The sequence below is a fragment of the Gordionus sp. m RMFG-2023 genome, chromosome 5 (assembly GCF_954871325.1).
Source record: "Gordionus sp. m RMFG-2023 chromosome 5, tfGorSpeb1-WG-v2, whole genome shotgun sequence".
Classification (NCBI taxonomy): domain Eukaryota; kingdom Metazoa; phylum Nematomorpha; class Gordioida; order Chordodea; family Parachordodidae; genus Gordionus; species Gordionus sp. m RMFG-2023.
The window spans coordinates 27791825-27817967 of NC_088779.1; the positions used below are offsets into that span (position 1 = coordinate 27791825).

Below are 26143 nucleotides of genomic sequence, written 5' to 3' on the forward strand. Positions count from 1 at the left end.
AGGAGCTTGTGTAATGTTATTTTGGTTATAATCTTATCGGGCTTTTTAACAAACCTATGCGATACTTTTTAAAATCAAAAATATTACATTCTAATGTCTGAGAAGATTAGGTGATTTAAATTCCGAAAAAAAAAAAATTTCTTTTAAATAATATACATGAAAATGTTACATTACATTTTAAGCCGACCAAGAGTTGGAAGGCTGAAAGATTTATATATAAATTAGTTATACTATTATATCGATTTTTTTTTCGATTTTATTTTTTTTCAAACTTTTCTAATTCGTCTTTCCTAGTTTGCACGTTATATATATATATATATATATTAATATTCCTTTTAAAAAAATTTATATTATAATGTATATATATAAACATAAAAAAAGAAATTTTTTTTTGTGTGTTTAGTTTTTATTATTTATAAAAATTACATAATAATATAGTAAGATCTTTTTTCACTGATTTTTTTTTAGCGCTTCCATGTAGCGGCGATTTTTTTTTATTCGCGAAAGAGATTAGCGTACCTTACTTATGTAATGAGCAGGATTTGGGAGAGTGAATTTTTAATATTTTTTTCAAACGAAATTGAGCAGAACGGACATCAAAATTATTAAAAATAATAGTTTTATTTCATAATATTGCACATTATATACGTTTATTATAAAATACATTTAAAATAAATAAAGAGCCAAAACAACCATTTAACATTAGGTGGGAGGGTTAAAAAAAAATTTCGAACAACGAGTGGACGGGATTATTGGCTAAAGCCCGCCTGTTGCAGACCTCTAATCCAAACAACGAAACGGTACATGATGCAAAGTAAAACATTTAAAGGATTAAATATAACACTATGCCCAAATATGCTCTAATTTTTACTTTTTTTTTTAGTTAGCTCCAAATCTATTTTTTGATGGAACCATCAAATGAAAACAACTGGAAAAAAAATACCTTTGAAGGAGATCAAGAATTTCATAGGGGAAAAATAAAACACTAGATGTAAATAAATAAATTTAAAATTTATTCATTCACATATTAAAAATGCTTCCGTCGCGTTATCATAAGGTCATAACATAACCAATGACATTCATTATAATATTTACCTAAAGCGACTATTCGTTCATTTAAATGTGTATTCTATACAAATCAGCTGTGGGCATGACATTTTAATTTAACGACACCAAATACATTTTTTTTATAAATAAATGATCAATCTCGATAAGTATTGTACTATCGTTGGATCATATTAAAGCATCTGAACCTTTCGTGATGTGCATAAGTAGGGTCTGGTACGGGTTATTCGGGTCTGGATCGGATATTTTTCTCGGGCTCGGGTCGGAATAATTATTTGGTTTCATCGAAATGTCAATCAAAATCATGTCATCTTTCATCTCGCACATTTTTTCACTTATTCATTTTCGTAATTTCCATTTTCCCCAAATAACAATTTCTTGTCATTGATGATTTGTATTGTGACTAGTTAAAACTCTATCACTTATATACATCATATTCTATAAGGTTAAATAAAATATATATGTATTTATATTCTACATTTGGCCAACATAAAATATAGAATATTAATCTGTTATAACAGTTATTTTCATTTGATAATTTATATCCTATCAATGATTTATTCAAATAAATAGCCTAAGAATTATACATTTATAAAATTGGGAATTAAATAATATTATTATTTAAGGTGGCAATATGTGACTAAATACACGTATCTTTTAATTTTCCCTTAAAATATTATGATATTTCATACTCATTCCAAAAATGTTTTAGCAGGGCTGGAACCAAAAATTTATGCTCGGGGATGGGTTCGGGCAGCGAAAAAACACTTTGCAAAGCCCTAAATATAAGGCCCGATTTCTAGGCTTAACGTTGGCTCAAACGCTTGAAGGTCCTAGTGTAGACTTAACGTTAATGGAAATTTTTGATGCTAGGATAGACTAAGTTTTTATTTACCCCCTCCCCCTCTGTAGACAATTCTTCAAAATAAATAATGTAAAAATAAATCATCACCATACTTTTAAGAAAAAGGGTGAAAAATAAAATTCCGATATTTCAATGAAATATTTTCATTTTTAAATCATTCAAATCTTTATTTGAAAAATTATACACTTGCATTACAATCCTTTCGTGATTTATTTTAATTAATGGAGGTTTCATTTACGCGGCCCGACCCGGCCCGGATTCTCATTTTTAATTTTTATAGCTAAAAATGGCGATTTAAAATATTCGGTTTCGAAATATCCGACCAGGCGAGTGTATCCTGGACGGGCTTAGGGCCGGATTTGCAATTTCAAAATCTCATTTTAATTTTAAAAAAAAAGAATAATAAAAAAAAAGGTTAAAGGAGTCCAAGATTTCGCCATACGTTAGTTTGATAAAAATGCGATTTAGTTCCACGTGGAAAGAAATTATTCTTCGAGGCGGACAAAAAAAAAATTAAATATAAACTTTATCTTAAGCATTATCATTTATCCTCATGGAAAAAAAAAATACATTTTTGCACTTTTGTTTTATTATCGCTTTCATCTCTAAAAGTAGTCAGGATGAAAAAAAAAACCTAATTAATTTTTTTGCATTTCCAAGAAAAAAAAGAAGGCTTGCCACAATATATCATGATCATAATATGCGGCTCTGTTCGAGATATTCATTTTTTTTTAAACTTTCAAGATTACATACCTAAAAACGCAATCAGGAAACGCCCTTTTCCAACGTTAGCTAAATTATTTAGCAAGCTTTTTGCCAATTTATTTTCATTTTGCCGGAAATGCATTTATAGAATGTGTAAAAAACTATCCTATAAATTTCAAACAATTCCATAAAGTATAACGTATAATATAATTCTTTTCTTCCTTCCTTCCTTCCTGCCTTCCTTCCTCCTTCCTTCCTTCCTTCCTTTTTACCCACTTACCTACCTACCTATCTATCTACCTACCTACCTACCTACCTACCTACATACCTACCTACCTACCTACCTACCTTCCTTTCTTTCTACGATGATAATTTTGTTTAAGTTGTTAAATCCCCCATTTCATAATAGATATTATACTTTTGTGATTGGTTTTTAAAAAAAAATAAATTATTAATAATTTATCATGCAAATATAAATAATATTAGATACACTTCGTTTATCGAATTAAAAACGAGGCCCGTTTGCGCGCCAACAAAATTAAAATGAATGCGTGCATAGAAAAGACGTTGATAAAATATATAAAAAAATTCATCTATTTTTTCGAAACTTTTTTTTGTATAATTCGATAATGATCCTCTAGGGATGGGCTACCAAAAAAAAATCATTTAACCAAACTAATATAATATGTTGTATGATGTGTATATAACTATAAATATGTATAAACACAATTTTTTTAAAAATAATTATATTATAAGAAAATCCTGGTTTTATTTAATATTTTTACATGAAGATCTATGAAACATTTTATATAATATTTTAATAAGGCATGTTTTTTTTATATTTTAATCGGACTCTACCTAACACGAATGGTTAATTACTGACGTATCCATCCCATCATTAGAAATTGGTGAAGGATCAGCATATTTTTTAAAAAAAAAGCTGGCATGACGCAGAAGATATAAACTGAGGCGTTTAGACTTGAGTTCGATCCCCAGCTCTGGACAATTTTATTTTCCCGTCTTAAATCAATCTCCTCAATAGGGTAACTCAGGGGAAAAGGGGTAGTGTTAAGGTAGGTTAGCAGCGAAAACTTTACTACGTCCATTTTTTTTAAGCTAAAGGCTGTTACATAAAAGATAGTCAGAAATGTTAAAGTTCAAAAAAAAAGGTTTAGGATTAGGGTTACAACTTTTTACGACGTTTTCTAATGTTTTAGGCAAAAAAATAAATAAACATAATTAGAATTCCAATAAAGTCCGATGCTATCTATCACTACCCTAGAAATTACGTGATACAGGAACCGAACAATATTTTCCTTTTTTTATTAAACTGTAATTTATTGTCAGGCAAAGTTATTTACGAAAATATTTTGTTAGACAGCACAGATTGATATGATTTATGGATATCATTATTAGGTGTAGTTAATAACACGCATTATTTACCGCGTAGGCGGGTGAAGGAAGTTCGAAATTTCCCCTTTCTACCAAAAATTTTTTAAAAAAAAAATCAATTTTTGCCTTTTTTTAAATAATTAGATAATAAATTTAATTTTAGAAGAAATAAATTGAATATTATTTTTAACTAGATCTTTTACCTGAAACAGAAATATCGACTTTAAAATTTTTTAAAAAAAACACATTATCAAAAAAAAACTTTAATTAAATTCATGTCCTAGTCGCAAAATTATTACATAATTTTCTCTCTATTTTTTCGGTTTGCTTTTCTTTCTTTCTTTCTGTGTAGGGGATACCGGGGTAAAACGATTCGTATTTCGCATTTTTTTTTACCATAAAATTTTGAAACAAAACAAATTATAGATTGTAGCAAAATCGCTCACCTACAAAATAAATATTTTTTAAAAAAAAGTGTAGCTCTCTACCTATAATACTTTTGAGAGGTATGGTTTAATTATGTTAAGGATGTGAATTTCGCTTACCCCTTACACAGGGTAAAATGGGCTAAGTATAGGGGTAAAGTGGTTAAAATAGAATTATTGAATAAAATATTGCAATTTCGACATCTATTAATTACTATTAATTATAAACTAATCAATACAATAATGGGAATGTAAAAATTTTTTTTTATAATTATTCTTTCCTTTGCGACAATTTTTAAAATTTTATTCGAAATAACACATGAATTATTTATATATGTTCTTTTTTGATCAAAAGAATCTTTTTTTTATGGTATAGGCGTTAATATTTAAAAATAATCATTTTAAAGCTTTAATCAGATGGAACACCCGTTTTACCCATAACAACTTTACCCCCAAGGTAATATATATGATAAAAATCGTTATTACGTGACTTCAAGTTGCGTTATAAGCTTCCATTAAACTTTATTTTATAGCTATATGACTTTAAGGAACATGTATACACATTTTTACTAAAATCAAAATAAACTAGAGTATTTTGAGGTAAAAACGACCAGAAAAATATTTCAAAAGATGAATATAGGTAAGTATGAAAAATAGATCTTCATAACCAAATTTAATGCTCAAAAGAGTTAAAAAGTTATTCGCGTTTTAATATTGTATTGTTACCCCGTCAATCGAATCAAATTTAGGTTCTAAAAATTATTATGTATATTAAGATTCCTTCGTAATAATAAGCTTAATTTTGCTTTTATCTTAGCCCCTGTTTAAGCAAGCATTCTTTAAAAAAAGGTTAAAACTCTGTTTTTAGTATAAAATAAAAAAAGGACCCGTTTATAGTAACAAATGTCATTAAAATATCATGATACAAAAAATGTGGTATTCTTTTTAGTGCGATGACATACGTTTAGGGATAAGTGCCTCGGCGAAGAAAACTTTGAAAAATGTTTAATTCTTAAAAGTTAATAATTAATAGTGATTTATGTTTTTCCCCGTTTTTTTTACATCCCTAGTTTTGTCAATATATTAAATATTTAATTTGTAATCGCTTAATTATATATATTTATATAAATTAAAAATATTAAAGCTGAATAAAAATGGTTGGTTGGTTTACTTCACATATTTAGTTTTAATTTTAAGCAATTATGTTTGTATACAATTTTGATATTATGCATGCCTTACATGATTATAAAACAAAAAAATAAGTATCTTAAATGCATACATAAAAAAAAATCTGTAATTTTAGGGCATATCTCTATATCTAGATAGACACATTTGAAAAGCAGACTCTGATGGTAACCGCGAAAATAGGGCCACATCGTTGCTAACAAAAAAAAATGCGTTATAATAAATTTTACGACCAAGTTATTCGTTTAGTCATCATGTAATTTTTTATTCAAGCTTATTTTTCCATCCCAAATCCCCTTCCCCTCTCCCGCTTTCTCCAATATTTAAAACGAAGGCGTTATTAATTTTCCGGTTCAAAATTCATATAAATTGCCTAAAAAAATGAATCAAATAAATTAGTTGTCCTTTTTTATTTTAGACGGTATAGTTGGATAATGGCTAAAATCATCTTCAGGCGCGTGCCAAAGTAAATATGCTATGCATCGAAGTCCGACTTCATTTATTTCCGCTGCTTTCTTCGAAATAGAGCTAATATTTTCAAAAAAAAAAACCTCAAAAGGCTCAGCTGATAATTTTCCCGATTGCTAAAAGTAAAAGCAATTAAAAGAACCGATTTATTGGTGATTTTTAAAAAGAGTTCTGGCTCTTTTCCTGTTCTCAAACGCTGCTCATAATTAGAGGACGAGATTGATTGCCGTCAAATGTTAAAATCATAGGAAATAAATGTTTAATTATTATTTCTTTTTAGAACGATTTTAGAGATTAGAGATCAAAATCGATTTTTAAAAAGGCTAACTCAATATTTTCGCCAGATAAAATATAGCCCATGTCTTGAGATTTCGCTAATAGATGCCCAAACCTTCATGATATCTATGAGTAAAATCTTCTGGCTTGCCTGATATTTTTCTGAATTATATACCGAGTGATCGGCTAATCGAGCCATATAAGATCACCAATTCCCACTTATAAAGGCATTTTCTTCTATTGCGGTATATATTCCTTTATATAGAATCTATCTATTTTTTTAAAAAATATCAATCAATATTTTTTTTTGTAATAATAAATACACCTACTTCAAAAAATAATATAATTGATAGATACAGTGAAGACCTCTTAAATTTGTGCGCCCTTTGGAATCCACATTTTATCCAATGGGTGCCCAATTTTATTATGTTTATAGACGTAGCTCTATCTGACAGGTGTCAGCATGTTTAAATAAGCTGCCCAATAATTTATTTTCCTTTTTTGTGTTTTATAGAAAAATTCTTTTAGAGTAATCCGTAAGAATTTTTATTTTAATCGAATTTTATTAAGTCCAACATAGAAAAAAAAAATAATATAGTATTTTTATTAAAAAGATTAAATATATTTCTTTTCAATATTTCTTTTCTCCTTTGTTTCTTTCTTTGTACCACGTGATTTTAACTTTGTTCTTACGAAGAAAGTGGAAACTAGAGTTCTGCGCGGATCTATTCGGTGGAACTCGAACTTAATTTTTTTTTAAATTTTGGTCAGACCGGATTCAGAGGAAAAAGATATAGACGAGGGCCCAAAGACTCAAGGCTGAACTAACTTTTCGTAAGCAGTGATGTATTAAAATGCAACTACCAAAAGTTGAAATCGATTGCATAATTAAAAAAAATAATTAACCAAAAATAGTTATAAACACAAGGCTAATATAATATCCACCATGGGTATCCACTGAATATCGAACACAAATTTTAGTGGTTAGATATAAAATATATATACCTATATTTCTGGTGTTGTTAAAAAGTCCGATTCGGATAGATTTTTAAAAAAAAACGGCCCGATTCAAATTATAACCTAAATAATATTATGTAAGCCTGGAGATTTGCTCGTAGATGGCGGAAAGGTTGGGGACATCTATTTTCCAAATGACGAGCGAGACTCGTGATGTTATTTTGTCCATAATCTAAATCGGGATAATATCTAATTCTAACTTCTATCCATGCCCTTAATCTTACAAAGGTACCTACATCACTTTACAACTAAACTGGCCCTGTCTTTCTGGTTAATTACTACCAAGCAGTGGGGAAACGCCCTCCCTTAAGTGGTGGTGGAGTGCCCACTTAATCGTGGGATTGTCTCTCCAAGTATATGATACTATATCCAATCAAAATACGGGGAGGGAGGTCTTGTTTTGTTTTCTTAAATAAAAAACTAATAAATTATTTATTTATTTATTTTTAAAAAAAACATTAAATAACGCTTTTGTGTTTTTTTAAAAAGCCGGATACATTTATAATTATAATTGTTTAAAATTATTGAACAATTTTATTTTAAAAAAATATCTAAGAAATCAATGAATGATAATAAAAATTATTTTTTAGATTTTTTTTTAAATTTAAACTAAAAATATTTCTTTCTTCCTTTCTTTTCTTTTCTTTTCTTTTCTATCTTTCTAAATTTAAAAAATAAATGGTCAACCAGGTTGCTAAATAGAATTCAAAAATTAAATCTAGCTAAGACATGCCCCGAAGTTTTATTTATTTTTTTTTTAAATTCTTTTCAATATTATTTTCTTTATGGATTTTACCGAGCCAAATGCCAATGAAAAATCTATAGCTAGAAAAACCATTTGCTTTTTTACACACCGTCGTTTTCTTTAATAATATCTACAATGCAGGCGCGTAGTCAGCGGGGTGGGTGGGGGAAAAATCCCCCTCTCTCCTACCTGTAGCAGGAATTTCAGAAAAAATAGAGACCTAACTTTAAAATGTCACTAATAAATAACCTCTGCTCGGCCGTTATTTTTTTAAAATTTAATCGAATAAAATAATTATTACATCCCCTATCCGGTTGATTCTTCCAAGGTAAACAAGGAGGTATCTTTTGATCCAGATTAACATTTGTATTTGATAAAATAAATTCACCAATTGTGAAATGCAAAGGATTCTATTTCAAATAGGATAGTTTATATTCTCTTATATATATTAGGAAAAAGTTAAAATTAATTTAAATATTACGTACGTGATACGTGATATATAGCGCATATGCCATCTAGTGTTGAAATGCAACATAGCTACGCTAAGTTTTCCTCATTTCCATCTTATTGGATCAATTTAATTTGGGTATAAAAGTTAAAATATGAGGAGTTCTCCACACGTTTGTGGGCAAGCCGCACGTACTTGTAGGCGCAACATTTCGAAAAATATTACTTAAACCTCTATAGGCTTATTTAAAAGGGAATGGGACAAAAAAAGAGCCTATACCCAAGAACTACAGTGAAAATTAATTACATTATGGTGGGTTGAGGACAATTTTACATTACAAATCTTTACTATATTAGAACAACTTTTAGTAAGGAAATACAAAAGCATACTTATAAGATGAATGAATGTTTGTTGGTATTGGTAATATTTGATAATAATGAGTTTAAATTTTTGAAATGATAGGAAATATACGGTAGGGATTATTGGGTAATGATAGTGAATCTTGAATTCTGAGATGTATTTTTATTCATATTGGAGGTAACTTTTCTTGATGCGAAACAGCTTTTTAATGGATCTTTTATTGTTATTCAGTTTGATGAATTGTTTCATGTTCATGTTTAGGTCCATTATATCTTTTATTAATTTCTTGTATATATTCATTTTTTATCTCACAAAAATTAAAAGTCTATATTCTTACATTTTTTTTAAAACCTTAAACATTTATGGTATAAGAAAATTTTAACAACCATATTTAATTTATCTCTACTAATTAATAACTATGATTAGAAAATTTCCTAGAGTGCATGAAATTTTCAGATATCCAGAAAGACAGAATTTAATTATTTCTACTTCTGCTACAGGAAAAAAAAGAAACTGCAAAAAGCCTGCACGACAAGATGGAGTCTTCTACATCAAGCTGTTCTGCATTTTTTAAATCTGAAAAGTTTATTTTGGATGCCCTTGGAGAAATATCAGAATCTTTCATCAAAAGCTGATGCATTGACTGCCCATTTTTTTTCATTGGATTGTATTAAAAAATTATTTATTACACAACAATTTTATGCAATATTTTTCAAGAAAATAGATTTCGCTGAGTTATGAGTATCGCGATTACAACTTAGAAAACCAGGAGTTAATATAAGCCAGGAATTTGTCGAGATTTATGTGATTGTTGAGGTGAACGCGAAATTGTATGACTTTGAGATTCAAAAGCCTCGAATTTCATCCGCTATTAAAGTGGACTTAATTGAGGATCACTATAAAATAACCGTTTTTATTCCACTTTTAATTTTGAATCAAATCAATGAACGATTTGTGATTTATCAAATGGCTCTACCCAAATTTAGAAATACTGTAACTCTTAACTTCCTCTGATCTGAGGATATATTAAATCTTGATATTGAAAAATTAAATATTCCGCAAATTTATATTCAGTTTCAGAGGATATAAATGTATCTGAAGGCCAATTAATTTCAGTGGTTATAGGTATGAAATATTTATTTTTTGTAGATAATCCTCCAAGAAATACAGTGGAGCATACCTTAATATATTAATTCTACAAGTTTTTCAAACATATTAAACTGTATATTTTTGCAAATGATACCAATTAGTACAAGCACAAATGAGAGAACCTTTCCATTATTACAGATAATAAGAGCCTATATCAAAAGTATGACACATATTAAAATTGATTGAATAAAATAGGTTTACTCTTTGAGATCTTATCCCCAACACAAAACAAATTATTTAAAAAAACAATGAAGATTAAATTTTCATTTTATAGACAATATTTTGATTAACTTCTTAAATTAATTATATAAAATGTTTAATTATATATTTTACTGTGATTTACATCGGTTTATTAATATTTTTTAAAAACGTATTATATTCTATCTTAATAATTTGTATTTTCCAATATTTCATAACTTTGTGTTCGAAATTATCATATTTTTAAAAATGATTGGTTCTAAAATAAATTTTTTATTAGTCAATGGCATATAATAATACCTAGACTGAAGATGCATTCATTAAAAAGTGTACATCATTGAAAACAGATGGGGACGCCATTTTGAATACCCATATCAATATTAAAATTTTTAAACGAGAGGCCAATTTATTCCTATGTGTGGCGCAAACTTTATTAAAGAATTGCCTGATCATCGAGATAGGGAGCAAGTTATCAATTTAATAGTAATTTTTAACAAGAGAATAATTGCTATATGGTTTACCAAAATGGCGAGTCCAGCTGATCTGCATTCAACGATGCCTTCAAATTCATTATTATGAATGCATCGTCGGTCTAGGTATTATTATATGTCGTCATTGATATTAGTTCAAATAAATTTTTAATGCTCAAAAATGAGCATTCCAATATTTAAAAAAATCACCCTCCCCCCTCGTAGAATATTCCTGGCTACGCGTCTGCTACAACGTCGTATTAGCTTCATTTGTATTATGTCCTTCCTTACTTAAAATAAACGGCGTTATCAAGATAAAATCAATCACGGGGTTTTATCCTATTTAGTATCCATAACTTTAATAGTAAGATCAGGTCAATGGTATACGTGAAAACTTTATGGGTCAGCCTTAAGTAATTCTCCCAATACCCTATCTTAACCAGGAGCCTTGTGATTTTTAAACAGTTGCAGCGATTGAGGGACAGGACCTTCTCCACCCGTATCTTACACTTAACCAAGCTTTTGGGAGAACGTCTGTATATAGTGCATTATCCAATATAATTAATTATACTAAAATGATGACATCAGTTTTTACCGTGCAAAAGGGGAAATCAGATATAAAATTATTATCCCTAAAAATATCTGATAGTGACTATTAATAATGGGGGAAGCATGACGGAGGAAAAAAGAAAGGTGATTACTTCAAGCTTAAAGTAACACTGGTTTATAAAAATACGGGTCTTCGCAAATCGTTACTTCCTTAAAAGGTACGCATGTTCAAAACATTGATGTAAACCATTTATTGTGAACTGGAAAGCTGGAATGATAGCAGGATGAAACACAGTAAGACTCAGACATTGTTAAATATATGTTACCGTTATACGTAAATGGCATACTGCCCTTACAATGCATTTGGGAAAAGTTTAACATCCCTCACAATTTACCCACAAATTAAGTATAGAAATAGAGCCAGCTAAAAATTGGCGGAATCAGCTAAAAATACATTCATCACCCAACTATACTCCTCTGTGATATTAATAACGATAGCCTAGGCCACCATCTTCCATTGTCCCTTTTCAAAAGTACCTAAGCACTGTCTCATCAATTTTATCACCAATAGTGTTGAGATCCACAAATATTCCTTCCACCCTGAAATCCTCTAGCCACAGCCCTGACAACCAAACCAGACCCAATGGCATGATCCTAATCTCCTGGAATCAAGGTATATAATCCGCGCTTGTATGCTTGCGTAAATCGCTTTGATTGGAGTTTGTTTGTTTTTTTATATCGAAGATTTTATTATGGAAATTTAGAAATTGAATTATGGATCATTCAACTGTATGATTATGGATTAAATTTTTATGAAACATTTATGATAAAAAAATAAAATAAAAAAATTAAATTAAATTAAATTGGATGACCATAGATAGAGTATACAATAAAATATATAACTGTCTTTCATCCTATGATATTCATAATATTTTAACTTGACATACAAAAAAAATAACCAGTTATTATCCTCATTTTCATCAATTTAAAAATAAATATATATTTTAAAGTCACCCACAAAGTTCACTATTGTAAAAAAAAATCAATGGAGTATATATACAATCGCTTTTAGTTCTATTAAGCAAAATATTTTAAAATAACTATAGGTATTCACCGGATAGTAATTTAGAAACAAACCTGATACCCGAAGCCTTATTTTTAAAGGCTTTCACATCTGTCAGGGCCTTCGCGCAGCCCGATTTTTTGAATAAACAAGGATTAATAAACTGCTCACTTAATGCTCATAGCATTTCATCTATTCATCATATTATTTATATAGATTTAAGGATCCAATAATTTATTAAGTCATATTATTTTAAAGAAAAAAAAGGTTGGGCTAAAAACATTTTTAAAAAAACCAACATCCACACTTGCAGTCGTTGCTACAAAAAAAAATGTATTCGGGCTTGTCGGTTAGATAGGTTCGGCCTTCAACTCAATTGACGGGTCGATTTTCACGCTTTATATTTTTTCCATGTCAAATATATTTCAACTAAGGATGGTGGGAGTCGATGTGGGGGAGGTGTCCCATAATAAGAAAAAACAGCTGATTCTTATTTAGCATGTGTTTATTGATAATCACATGACATGTCAAATTTGATGGGTAATGTGACAAAAAAAAATTACACTTTTAAAAATTTCAACCCACATCTCCCTAGCCCTCAATCCTACTCCTTACTTCAATTTTTTTTATTTTTAAAAAAATTTTTAGCTTATATTTCATCCAATTAAAAAAAAAAATTCCCTCAGATAAAACATTCTTTGAGTTGCCGGCTATCATCAAATTTTTGGCCGGACCCGAGCCAAAAAAAATATTTTGCATCCGAAATTAATCGGAATTTAGAGCTTCGGGCTGTAAAGATCCCCGATCCGGATAAACAAAATGGTTTCGCGCGCATTTTTATTTCTTTCTTCCGTTCCCCCTTTAACAATTTAGAGCTAAGTTAGAAAAATCGATTTTTTTAAAGAAATTAATAATGAATAATTAATTAGACCGATGTGTCTATTTTATTTAAGTATTAATAAATACAAATACGTAAATGACAAAATGACTTAATTACGTTTCCCCTTCTTTGTCACATGCGCAATAAAGGCAATAAAGATATATATATATATAAAAAGATGGAATTCATGTAAAGTTAATGATGATAGATGGAGGAAGAATGCGAAGAAAAATGTCCGCAAAAAAATCAAAGGACGATAATTCTTAAGCAATCAAAAAATAATAATAAAAATAAACTAATGCAAGTAAAGACTTGATATCGGAGAAGCAACCACAAAACTAGCGTAATTCGTTTTTTTTCTAAAGAAAAACTGTTTTTAGTGTTTTTGAATAAAATATCTTCATGAGGAAATCACAAATTTTTTTTTAAAAAAAATTAAATAAATTTTAATTTAGAAATAAAAAAAATTGAATTTTGTGATTTTCAAAGATATTTTTGCTCAAAATTTTAGGAAATAAAGTTTTTTTTCAAAATCTTGGTTAATTTTCATAATAAAGTTAATTCCGCAAAAATTTTTTATTAACAAAGTTATCTTTCTTTGTCTTTAATATAGGTTTAAATTAGAAGTATCGCCCGATACATACCAAATAAAAAAGTTTAGATAAATTTAATTATCTAAATATCTGTAGCAGCGAATCTCTTGCTAATAACATGATAATACTATCTAGACTGGTAATTCATTTTATTTACATGTGCATAAATATATAAATCAGCTGGTAAAACGCCATTTTTGGTTTCAGTGTAAATTTTGAATAAAAATTATATGAAAATTATGTATTTATAAAAATTCAATAGAAACAAAAATGGCGTGTGCCCAACTGAATAAGGGGAAACTTCACAATGTATTTTAATGAATGACGTCAGTCTCATTGTTATCTGCTTATGCTTAGAACCATTTCGGAAATTTAAAATAATTTTTATAAAAAAAAGTTTAAAAGAAATGAATGGAAGAAAAAAGAATTAGAAAATGAGAAAAATAAATGAAAAAAACCGAGAAATAAATAAATAATAAAGTGAAAATATCTAAGCCATGTATATATTTTTTTTTGCCAGTGTCCTAAATATATGGAAAAAAAACCTCAAAATTTATAAATTTTCTCAAATTAATAAAACTTTGAAACATGTCTTAAATCTTCCATTATTATTTTTATTAAAGTTTTGTAAATAAAATAAAGAAAATAGAAAAAAACATCAAAAAAACAAAAAAAGAGAAAAAATTACGTTAATAACAATGTCGCCAAATTAAATACTTTTACTTACTAGTTTTTTTAAATTTAATATTTGTAAATGAGCGAAAAATAATTTAGAAAACTATTATATTTTTTACATTAAAATAAAAATATAGCTTATGTTATTTTATTTTTTTCTTCAAAATTAATAAATTTATTTATTTATATAATTTTTTATATTTAAGACACAACCTTATAATAAAAGTAAAATAAAAATTATTTTATCGCCACACTTAAAAAAGGTAAAATAATAAAAAAAAATCCACTTTAAACTTAGATAAAATTTCAAATATATAAATAATATATAATAATAGAAAATAGTATAAGACGTTATTCTAAATGATAAATGGAAATGAAAGCTTTTCGTTAAAGGCCACGAGAAAATAAGAACTAAAAAAAGAAGAGAAAGAGATAAAAAGGAAATTGAAATGAAAAGAATTAATGGAGAAAAGATTGGGGATTATAACGTAATAGGATTGAATATATTTATATGATTAATATATAAATATATTCAAGTTCAAAAACAAATCGAAATTAAATGATTTTTTTTTTAAGAAAAAAGTCTTGTTTTTTAAAAAAATATAATTTATGGTTCTCTTACAGTATTGCGTTCAAAAATCGATTGCGGATTTATCATTTAATAAAAAAAAAAAAATTCGTCGCATTTTTCTAATATTATATTTAAAAAATTTATAATAAATTAAGTCTAATATTTTGTATAATTGTAAAAAAACCAGCCAGCCAGACATGATTTGACAGGGAATACTAATTTATTAATAAAATTATTGGAGGGGAAATTTTTAAGTTTAATAAAAAAAATATATAATATATTTTAATGGTTAATCGTAATTGAGTGAGAATGAAACTAAAAAATTTGTTTAAGATTATTATATACCATATAAATCAAAAATGTATATTTTTCCACTCCGAAATTGAATCCATAAATAGGAGATCCAAACATGAACAGTAACCGGTGACAATCGGGCCTATCTCTCACTAATGTTGTTAAACGGCTAACTCAATATTTTATATAAAATATATATATATATAATTCATGCCTAAAGATTTAGCTCATAGATGGCACAAAGGTTTGGACATCTATTAGCGAAATCTCAAGGCTTAGCCAATATTATTTTTCTGGCTAAAATCTTGAGTTAGCCTTTTGGAAAATCGGTTCAAATAGTCATTTAACAACACTATCCGTCATGAACCGAAACCATACTAAAATAAATCTAGAGGCCAGAATTATTTGGAGCAAATCATTTCGTGCAATCAATTTTTTTTATAGAATACAAGAATTAAGCCATATAAAGATCGATTTTGCGGTCAGATTTTCTTGGACAAGTGTTTTATCAGAATGGTCACCTAGGACAGTCATTAGATTTCCATCCTTTCCATATCAAAGCCCGGGGCATGGCCTTCAACTAGCCACATAACTATGGAAGGAGGTATGTACTAATTTCATTGCTTACAACTTGTTTTAATGATGAAATCAATATAAATTCCAATTGTTATAACTTCATCCAGATAATATGTAAAATTATCTTTAGAAACATGATTAGAAAAATATCAACTAACTAATTTATGAGGAGAAAAGTTTGGTTTGATTTATATCAAAAAAAATAACTACTATCTTCATCTTAAACAGTTTTACTTACATCTATTAAAATCTATCAATAAATGTTTTCCGGTTATTAAAAATATAAGGTTGAATTGCACTAAAACACTCTTAAAAGATTATTTGGAAAGTCAAATATTATGGGAACACTGTGTTGGAATAAAATTTATTAAACTTAAATTTTAAGGACATTTAAATAACTATGTAGAGATGTAATAAATATTTTGTCATTTTAATTTTTCAAATAATGCAATAGGATTTAGAGCCTTATCTATAGCAGCAAAATTATTGTTGCTTTCACTTTTATTATCCCTGAACCTCATCCCAGATACTCCTAAGATAATAACACTGAAACACCCCCCCCCCTCTTCCACAATGTTCAAAACATAAAATAATTTGATTTGAATAAAAAGATATATCACATCCCTGAGGCAACAAGATTCATTAATGAAATTGAATTTACACCCCCCCCCCCCATGGTTAGGGTACATTAATAGAATCTAGAGGGGAATATATTATCTATATTTTTAGTCAAAAATTTTGTATAATAGGTAACTGGAATTTCTAAAATAAACATTTTACATGTTTAACTTACCACTACAACAAATAATATATGATTGATAATGCACTAATTTTTTTTTCTAGTTAACAATAAATAGATATAACTAAATCTATAAATCAATGTCTATAAAAATATGGGAAAATAAAAGGTTTTAGGGTTATCCAAAATATATTTTGGTCTACTTTTTTAAAATAGATAATCAATAAATAACAACATAGAAAATGTAATATTATAAAAGTATGCATTCAAAATATGAATTACTTCCTAATTTTTGTCTCTTTTTCCTCTTCTATTTTTTGTCTTTGAATAACATTCTGGATTATTTTTTTCTCTTCATCTGTTAAATGACTTAGATCAGGTAATGTTAGATTTATGGGCATTCCCGACATCATTTTTAACATTTTCTTACATAAATACTCAAATATTCATTGCATAAATCCAAAATCGTCAAAAAAAAATCGATTTAAAATTTTAATATCATATGTGAAAAAATTATTTAATATCCACTGATAATATATGTACAATACAGTTAACACATTTTTTTTAAATGATAACTAGAAACATCTCATACTGAGCTGTTTCTCATCTTTGATCGTGATTTCTTGGCTACATATTTATTATTTTTCTATTTTAGTATATTAATTCACAGACTTCTTACAGGAGGTATTGTGTATTCGCTTTTACTTTCAATTCCAACGCGCTATTATACATATTTTTATCGAATTAAGACTTGACATATATGTTAAAATTTGCCAATATTTAGTTTTATTTTCGTTAAATTTGGAGTTATTCTGTTTTTGTATCAGAGTTCATTATTTTTAAAAAAAAATAAAAACCGTTCATATTAAACGGAGTTTTTAAATTATCATTAAATTAATTATGCCGCGATATAATATTTTCTTATATATTCCATATGATCTCTCGATTTGGTGATCCAAAATTAAAAATTATTATTCGCATATTAATAATTTGAGCCTCTCTCTCTCAATTTTATTGCTTTCCTTCAGATTTTTTTATATATTTTTCTCGCATCATTTTTCGAGGTATTCATCATTGCGACTTTACATATCTTATTTCATTCTCTTAATATAAATTTGCCTATTTGCCATGTCAGAACTATTTGGCCGACTCATAACATAACTTATAGAGCTAATATGTCTCCCTATATTATGTTTAACATCATACCGTATTTCTGTGTAATTCTACAATATTTTTACAAACATCCTTTATACATTTTTGAAATTCAAAATCTTTCCTTCATCATTATTACGTTGTAAAATGTTTTTATAAATTCTTCCGTAATTTTGAATTTTTAAACTTAAAGAATTCTTAAGTTTTTTGTTGAGAGAATCTTCATGTAGTTGTAAATTTATATTGTTTAATAAAGGGCTAACGTTAATGACTAAGCCTAAATATGCCTCTTAAATTTAAATTTAAAACTTTATATTTGCTTTTAAAAATATCTTGAGAAAATTTAAAAACATGAAAAAAAGTGTAATTATTTTGATTTGCTCATAAGACGTGAGAAAAACATAAAATGTGAGAAAACATGATTGGGTAAAAAATTTGGCATGAAATCATGAGAATCATTACTATTTGGCAACTCTGATCGTGATGTAATTATAAAAATAATTTATATGAAAATAACTAAAGATAAAAGTGCTCAATTTATTAGATTTGAAGAGACATCAGATTATATTATGTCTTTACTTTCAATTTACAGAATAGGGGATGTAAATGGTATTAACAGTTAATAATTTCCGTGCTTCGATATCGACGGGTGGAAGATAGAACATCCGGATAATTACATAAATTAATAAGGAAATCTGGACCAAATTATTCACGCCTAGTTATTATTATGTAAGCTTATCTAAAAAATGTGAAAACTAATTTTTTCTTATTCCCGATTTAATTAATGCCGAACGATATTTTAAGGAAAAAAGACCCTCAATGTTGAGCATTTTTTAGAGTTACATAGAATTATTTTCTGTAGACATACTGACTTTCTTTATTTAAAAAAACTTCATGACCTTTTTAATAGTAATGTGACTGTAAAAGGACCATTTTTTAAATATCATTATATTTCTGAAAATGAATTCATGTAACTTTAAAGTGGCGATAAATGTTTTTCTAAATTGGGTATCGATATAAAATATTATTAAATCACGTCGAAAGTTGTAGAATACATTAAGATACAAATATACAATATTCTTTGTTGGATCAGTTACATTTTAATGCATTATTTACGAAATTCGATCTGATTTGTGCGTATTCTCAAAAGGCTATTAGAGATTATAATTCTATAATTTGCTATCTCTTTTGGCATTAAGCTATGTTCAAACGTATTTACAAATAATTTTTCTTCCCTGATAAAAAATTTAAACTATCGATCAAATAGAATGAGGTTGAGGTTTATATGATTGATTTTGTTAAAGGATGAGTATATTTTAAAAAAAGGATGTTTACAATATTTATTTTTGTATAAAAATTTTACTAAATAAAAATTTATGACTATATTGTTTTAATGCATTCGGAACAAAAACTTTTGACATTGATCTAAAATTATTTTTTTTAATGAAAATCATTAAGTTGGAATTATATAATAATATTATACCTATTTCTGGATCTCAATTTATAATCATTGTCCGAGATAAAACTTATCGATTATAAGATATTCCAGCACATGGAGGATTCCAATGTAAAATATAGAATTTCGCTAATAACTTTTGTGCTTTTATGAGGTTACGTGGCGTCTGAAATTCATAGGGTAGCTTATAACATGCTGGAATACATTAATAAAATTAGACAATTTTTAAATTTTTAAAAAGCGACATTAAATAATTTAAAATTGAGATTTCGAATTTTTTGGATTCACATAAAGATAATATGTATATTCATGGGCGCCTTTTGAATTTTTCAGTACAATGTAAAAAATTATAATGAAATGCAAGGGAATTTGTTTAAAGAATTTCTAACAAATTAGATTTTTATAGCTTGTCATTTGCGTCATTTAGAAAATTGGCGTGCTTGTTATATATTCAGCTTCTGCTTATCAGTTTACAATATTATACATACTTTTTGCATTTTTATTTTATTTTCTCTTATATTTTTGCTTACTTTTAATATATTTTATGTGGTTTAATGTTTTTATAATTTATTTTTTACAATTTTTGTGTAGTGTAGATTTTTTCTTGTATTTTTTTACGTCTTTTTATGATATTAATTACCACATAAATATTATAGTAATAATTTATATCTACAATAAGCTTTATAAAAAAAATCGAAATTAACCAGTCATCCTATTAATAGTAAAAATATTATAAATTTATATTAAATTCTAGTTGCAATCTGACTTTTGTAAAAATTGAAATAATTTCTAAAGGAAATTTATGATTCAATTGCCATTCATACTAAAAATGCATAATGAAACTAACCTACCAGGATGCATTGTTGACAAAAAATAGTTTTTATATATAACTTATTTCTATTATACACATCTCTTTCTGTAGTGCCGAGTCAATTAAGAATGCCAGTATTTTTTACATATGTTCTAATGCCAAATATTTGCTTATACCTGCGAATTGATATATTATATATAACCGTTACTTTTGAAACCATTTTACAAAACTCATTCTGTTATAACTTTATTGATGAGGCTAAAATTAAAGTAAAGATTCTATGGTTCATTATATTTCCACATATCGTATTTCGAGTGATGTAACTATATTTAATTTGCAAATAACATAATAATTATTAAAGAATAATAAAATAAATATTATAATATATATTTTAAAAAAAAAATCAGTTCACAATTTATTCGTATAGCGTTAACAACCATACCACTTTCAATGATGATGTCACCATAATTGAAGTACCTGCAATTAATAAATTAATAACTATGCATTCGCTATAGCGTAAACGACCATAAATAAGTTAGTCTTGTAAAGCTTCTTTTGTAATCAGCAACTGATTCACATTATTTGCTAATTTGTATGACATAGGAATTCAATCTTTTTGAATAAAAAATGATTTAAAATTTAATTATGAGTATCGATTGATTTCCCGGTAATTAATATATCTCCTAAATTAACCGATATATCTAGCAATCTTCGCTTTGAAATATGGCCGGCTACCCCTAACGGAATAATGGTCGGTCAGCCACAAATTCGCAGGGATCCATTCTTTTTTAGTTTAAGTAAAATAATTGGAGAGATAATTTTCTAAAATTTTAGTGTTTCTAACACTCTAATAAATTATGGTTACCTTAGTTCAGTTTCTAATTTGGGAGTCTCTAAGCAAATGGTATTGGTCTGCTTTTAACACATTCAAATTTGGGGTTGAGTTTCACAGTTAAACTTGCTTTAAAATAATTTAGCAATCATAATATAGTGAAATTTTTTTCACATTCATTAGCTTTCATTTTTGATTTATTTATATATTTGACTTATGGATTTTTCTTCCTCCTGTGATGAATTGCAAAAGTAGAAACCTTCCTAAAATATAATGTTTTTCTTGGAATATTTTTAATAATTAGATCACCTCATGATATGTCTTTGGAATTTTATGTAAGAATAAAGTAAAAATTGGAAGAAAATTCTATTCCTAAGTGTGACAAAATAAAAGCCTTTTGTAATTTTATTAAAGGTAAAAATAAAAATAAACTCCATGAGAAAGATAGATGTTAATATCTTATTTCTATAAGATTGTGTCATCATTAACTATTTGAGTTTTAATATAATTTCGAATGTAATTTGAATTATACTATTTGGTTTACAGAATACCCTTTAATAAATAATAATAAATAGTATTTGAATGATTGCACGAAACATTGATAACAAGTAAATAATACAATTTGTAAGATTATTAAATTGAATATGTAAAAGAAAAAATATATATATAAGAAATATAAATATGTTACATTTAATAATATTAAAATGAATATCTAAAAAGCATATAATATATATAAAATATATTGCATTAATAAAGAGTTATATAATAGATGATACTATTAGGGTTAAGCAGCTATGGGTAAAACCGTTTAATTTTTTAAGCTGTAGAAAACGAGTTATGGGAAAAGCGTTTATTTAAAAGAAATTATTGAGCAAGAAGGTTTTTTAATAAAAAGTATTCGTGTAATTAAATGTAACCTATGAAAATTTTAAGTGAAAAATAATAAAAATATACGATGTACCCAAATTTGATCATTATATGACCTCATGTATTGATGGGTTTTTTATCAAAAAAGTATTTAAAAATCATGTATTTTGTTCAATAAAACAATAAAGTTCGCCTATTTTATTTTAAGGTGCTTAGCCATTTCACATAGCATAGGGTTAATGGCGATAACAGCTTACTCAAATAATCAAAGCTCCCATAGTCGTTTATAAGAAATTATAAATTCCTTCAGGCGTTGAATATCTTCGAGTCATACCTATTGAAAACGGTTGCACCATCTTTAAGAATTGTTATCATTTATTAAAATTTATTTCAAAAATTATAGTTTATGATGTATAACTATGACAACATTATTTAAACATTTTTTTTGAAATTTCATCACATAAATTTTGTTTTGCTTCAAATTAATTGCTTGGAATGTCGAATCCATCAGATTTTAATGAAATATTTAGTGAAGATTTTGAAATTTTATTCGGACAAATCCTTGATTTGATAATTAAACTTTTGTCAGGTGTTAAATGTGGTTTAACATTAGAAATGGTGCAGGGCCAGTTAGTCATGGTAACTAAACAAGAAGTATTTTCAGAAAATTTGCTAGTAGAAAAACTATTGCGAAATTTATTCTATCAGGGAAAAATTGGCATAAAAGGAAAAGGTAATTTTCTGATTTATTATATAAAGATAAAAATCCATTAGTTTAATTATTATTTCCTATATATTAATTTATATTATTATCGAAAAAAGATAATGTATATTGTATAGTCCAAAAATGAGCATGTATAAAAATATAATAAGACACATGGCCTCTGCCACAAAATAAAATCGGAATAGATAATTTTGCCTGTCAATATAAACACACTTTTAAAACATATGTTAAACCTAAATTACATTGAGTTAACAGCCGTTTGTGGAACCTTATATCGCGACTTTTATTAATTTTGCTCAGTTTGTGCAGGGACTAAATTAAGGAAATAAAGGTTATACCGATAAGATTCCCCTTAGGAGGGTTTAAGTCCTCTGCTTTAAATTAAAAAATGTATTTTTGTCATGTATGCACCTTAATTTTGGGTGTCAATGTTAGTTATAACATAAGGCAGCTTTAAACGAATTGGTATTTATTTATTCATCTGACTCAATAAGAGCTTGGCTAGCCAATTCTATAGCCCTTGATTTAAATCTAGAAAGAATCATATTTTTTCCTGGATCAAACTTGGTGGTTCGGTTCTAAAAGATAGGGGGGGGGTGTGTAATATATAGTAGTTTAAAGGAAACGTGGTGATTCCACCACTTAATATATATTTTAAAAAAAATTTTATTGCATTAAAAAAAAATAATCGGTCATTGTTTAGAAAATTAGGTTGTTAATATCTCGACTTGGTAATATTTAGGATTTACAGCTTTCGAGCCTATAATAAAAGATTGAAGGTTATTGCCTATCATTTTGTTAGAAAGCAAGCATTTATCTAAATTTTATAAACATGCTGACTATTGATAAGATAATAAAATAAATATTTTTATTTCTAACACGGAATTATCATGTTGTTTTAAAAGAAACTGTAATCTTAAGTGTTTTAGTTATAAATTACTAAATTCTGTTAGAAAAACACATGTTATTATAACAAAGACATTATTCTTCAATTGTATTTTTTAGTGATATCCACTTTGGAATTTATATTCAAAGGACGTGGGTTAAATTCCCATCCTAGGACAATTTTTTTTTGAAATTTTAGCCTAAGAGGTTTAGGATTATAAAATTCGGGTCAGTTTATGTTTAAAAATAATGATTTAATAAAATTTGAAAGTCGTTAAAAGTATTCTTTCTAATATAAAACATTCTTCATACATCAATAGACGCGAAAAAAATCAGCTTTTAAAGCGCAAATAAATTTTGATTTTTAGGACACTTATTTTGAATCGATAAAAATTATCATTTAACATAAGTTTTCATGCGAAAAAAGTCACATGTAAATTAAAATCTTGCGGGATCTTTAACTTAATATATTTATTAAAAAAAATGTTCAAAACCAAATAATATACATTTAAGCAGAAATGCAATTCAACCCAAAATTATTAGGCATCTACACCGAATATTTTTATATAGTATAGACCAAATTATATCCAACTGACCAAATGTCAGTAATATTTTTACTTGTAGTAGATGTAGAAATTGGAAATCCAGATATTAGGAAGTAATTTCAAAAAAAATTTCGAAATTGTTTGACGAACGTGATATAAATTTAAAAATCTGCTAGATGATGTTTTACACATGCGCATGCCAAATTAAACAATTCTTTCTCTTACATGTTTCAGCTTCAACATTAAGATGGAAAAAGATGGAAAATTATACAGATATTGTCAGATACAAGATAGGAAAATCAAGTTAACGTTCTAAATACAAAAATATAAAAATAATAATATATTATGTATATTATAGAATATAAAAAGAGCTTTTATGTTATCAAACAAATTATAAAATATTTCAACAAAAGCGCTGTAACAACAGGATTAAAAGTAATTTAACGAATAAAAACACTGGCAAATAGAACATTTAAATGTTGCGCGTCGACTTCAATTTATCAGATTTTATCAAGTCACTTTGTAAAATTTTGAATAGGGACAAAGGTTCAAAGAAATATCCAGCACTTTTTTTGGTTAAGTTGCTTTCATATACTTTCCTAAATATTTTGTTAAGGATGCCGCTTCCAAAGTCAAAAATTTTTCAAAATAAAATGATTCTCGATTTAAACATTATGTGCCCAAACTCAAATAAAATTTTGACTTTGTCAGACCTAAGTGTTTACGAGTAGACATAATTTTGCCAGAGATTTATTTTATATTTTATTAATATAATATACATTAATAATATTAAAGATTATAAATTTATAAGATAAATCAAGAGAGTCGACACAAAATATAACTAAGCATATTAAAATAATGTTTGTAATAAACTTTAAAAATGCTAGGATTTAGAAATAGTGGATCCAAAAATTATTTAAAAAATTACATATTGATTTTAGAACTAAATAAACAGAAGTCAGAGTCTGCTGGTATAAATTCATTTTCTAATATTATGGAAGAATCAGAATTAATGACATTAGAGGGTGACAAAGATTTATCCCTGATGCAATAAATTAAAAACCATAGCCCAATTTGAATATTATTTTTTAAGTAAAAAAAACTTATTGTCAAAAGATAACAAGTATCCGTGTCCAGCCTACACCTCTAGTATAAAAAAAATAATATAATGTTAGTTAACATTTTATACATAACTCACCTTTTCACACATTTTTATCACTAGTTGTATGTCATATATACACATTCTTATAGACTTAACCGCTAATATTTAATTATTTTATAATATTTTTGGCACGTTTACTTGTTTTTTTATAAATATTTAGATGTAACAAAGACGTAATATAATTTTTTTAGATCTTTTATTGTGTTGAATAAATATATTTTCAAAATCATAGCTCCGCAAATTAATTATATATATATATCCTCTATGAATGAATAGATTTATTGAAAAATTTTTTTTTTATTTATTGCTAGTTAATTTATGTATACAATTATATTTATTTATATATTAATTTGAGCTTAGTTTAAAGAACTATTCTAAATGATTGAAAGTGTTCGAATTCTTGTTAGTTATTGATCCAGTTAGGTAACTTAATCTAAATATTTATTTTGAAGTTTTTAAATTCCAAGTTAATTTTATTAGATTAATGTATATCTAAAATTATCCAGAAGAAATCTTATTTATTAAATCTACCTTAAATTAAATACAAGATCCCTTATAAAATACATTTAACAAAGGAACAATACTAATATACACTTATAATATGAATATAATTAACAAAATCTAAAAAATAGGTTTTATATTATGTCAATAAATGATGATCATTATGTCATTGAGATAATTTTAATGATTATAAAAAACTGCTTATTTTATGCAAAATGATATGCGAATTTAAAGTAAATGATATATAATCCTCTCTACTTCTTTAAGATTTTGTTTATTTTGAGAACATCCAAAAATATGAATTAAAAAAAATAAAATAATAATTCAGTATATTTCTAAACACGATGAGGTTTTACACAAATAAATAAATTTTACTAAGATATTTACGCCCAAACGTAGTAATAGGATTGAATAATAGCTTCTTTCCAGTTCCAGTGCCCAGAAATTAAAATGGCTTTTTAAAATTAAAACATGAAAAATTTTGTGATCGTCTATTAGCC

At 26.8% G+C, this 26143-nt stretch overlaps 1 protein-coding gene across 5 annotated transcripts in view; it reads right to left on the minus strand.

Annotated features, from left to right (window-relative positions):
• LOC135930042 (regulating synaptic membrane exocytosis protein 2-like) overlaps positions 1 to 17177 on the minus strand; it is a 49776-nt gene extending 32599 nt beyond the window's left edge. For 3 of the 5 annotated variants that reach the window (XM_065466820.1, XM_065466819.1, XM_065466821.1), the window contains exon 1: positions 16991 to 17176. In XM_065466820.1, the coding sequence (XP_065322892.1) occupies positions 16991 to 17130 (140 nt within the window). In that variant the 5' untranslated portion in view covers positions 17131 to 17176. Of the gene's footprint in view, positions 1 to 16990 lie in introns of all 5 variants that reach the window. The other 2 variants (XM_065466818.1, XM_065466822.1) reach the window with 2 other exon arrangements.
• Between the last annotated feature and the right edge of the window lie 8966 nt (positions 17178 to 26143).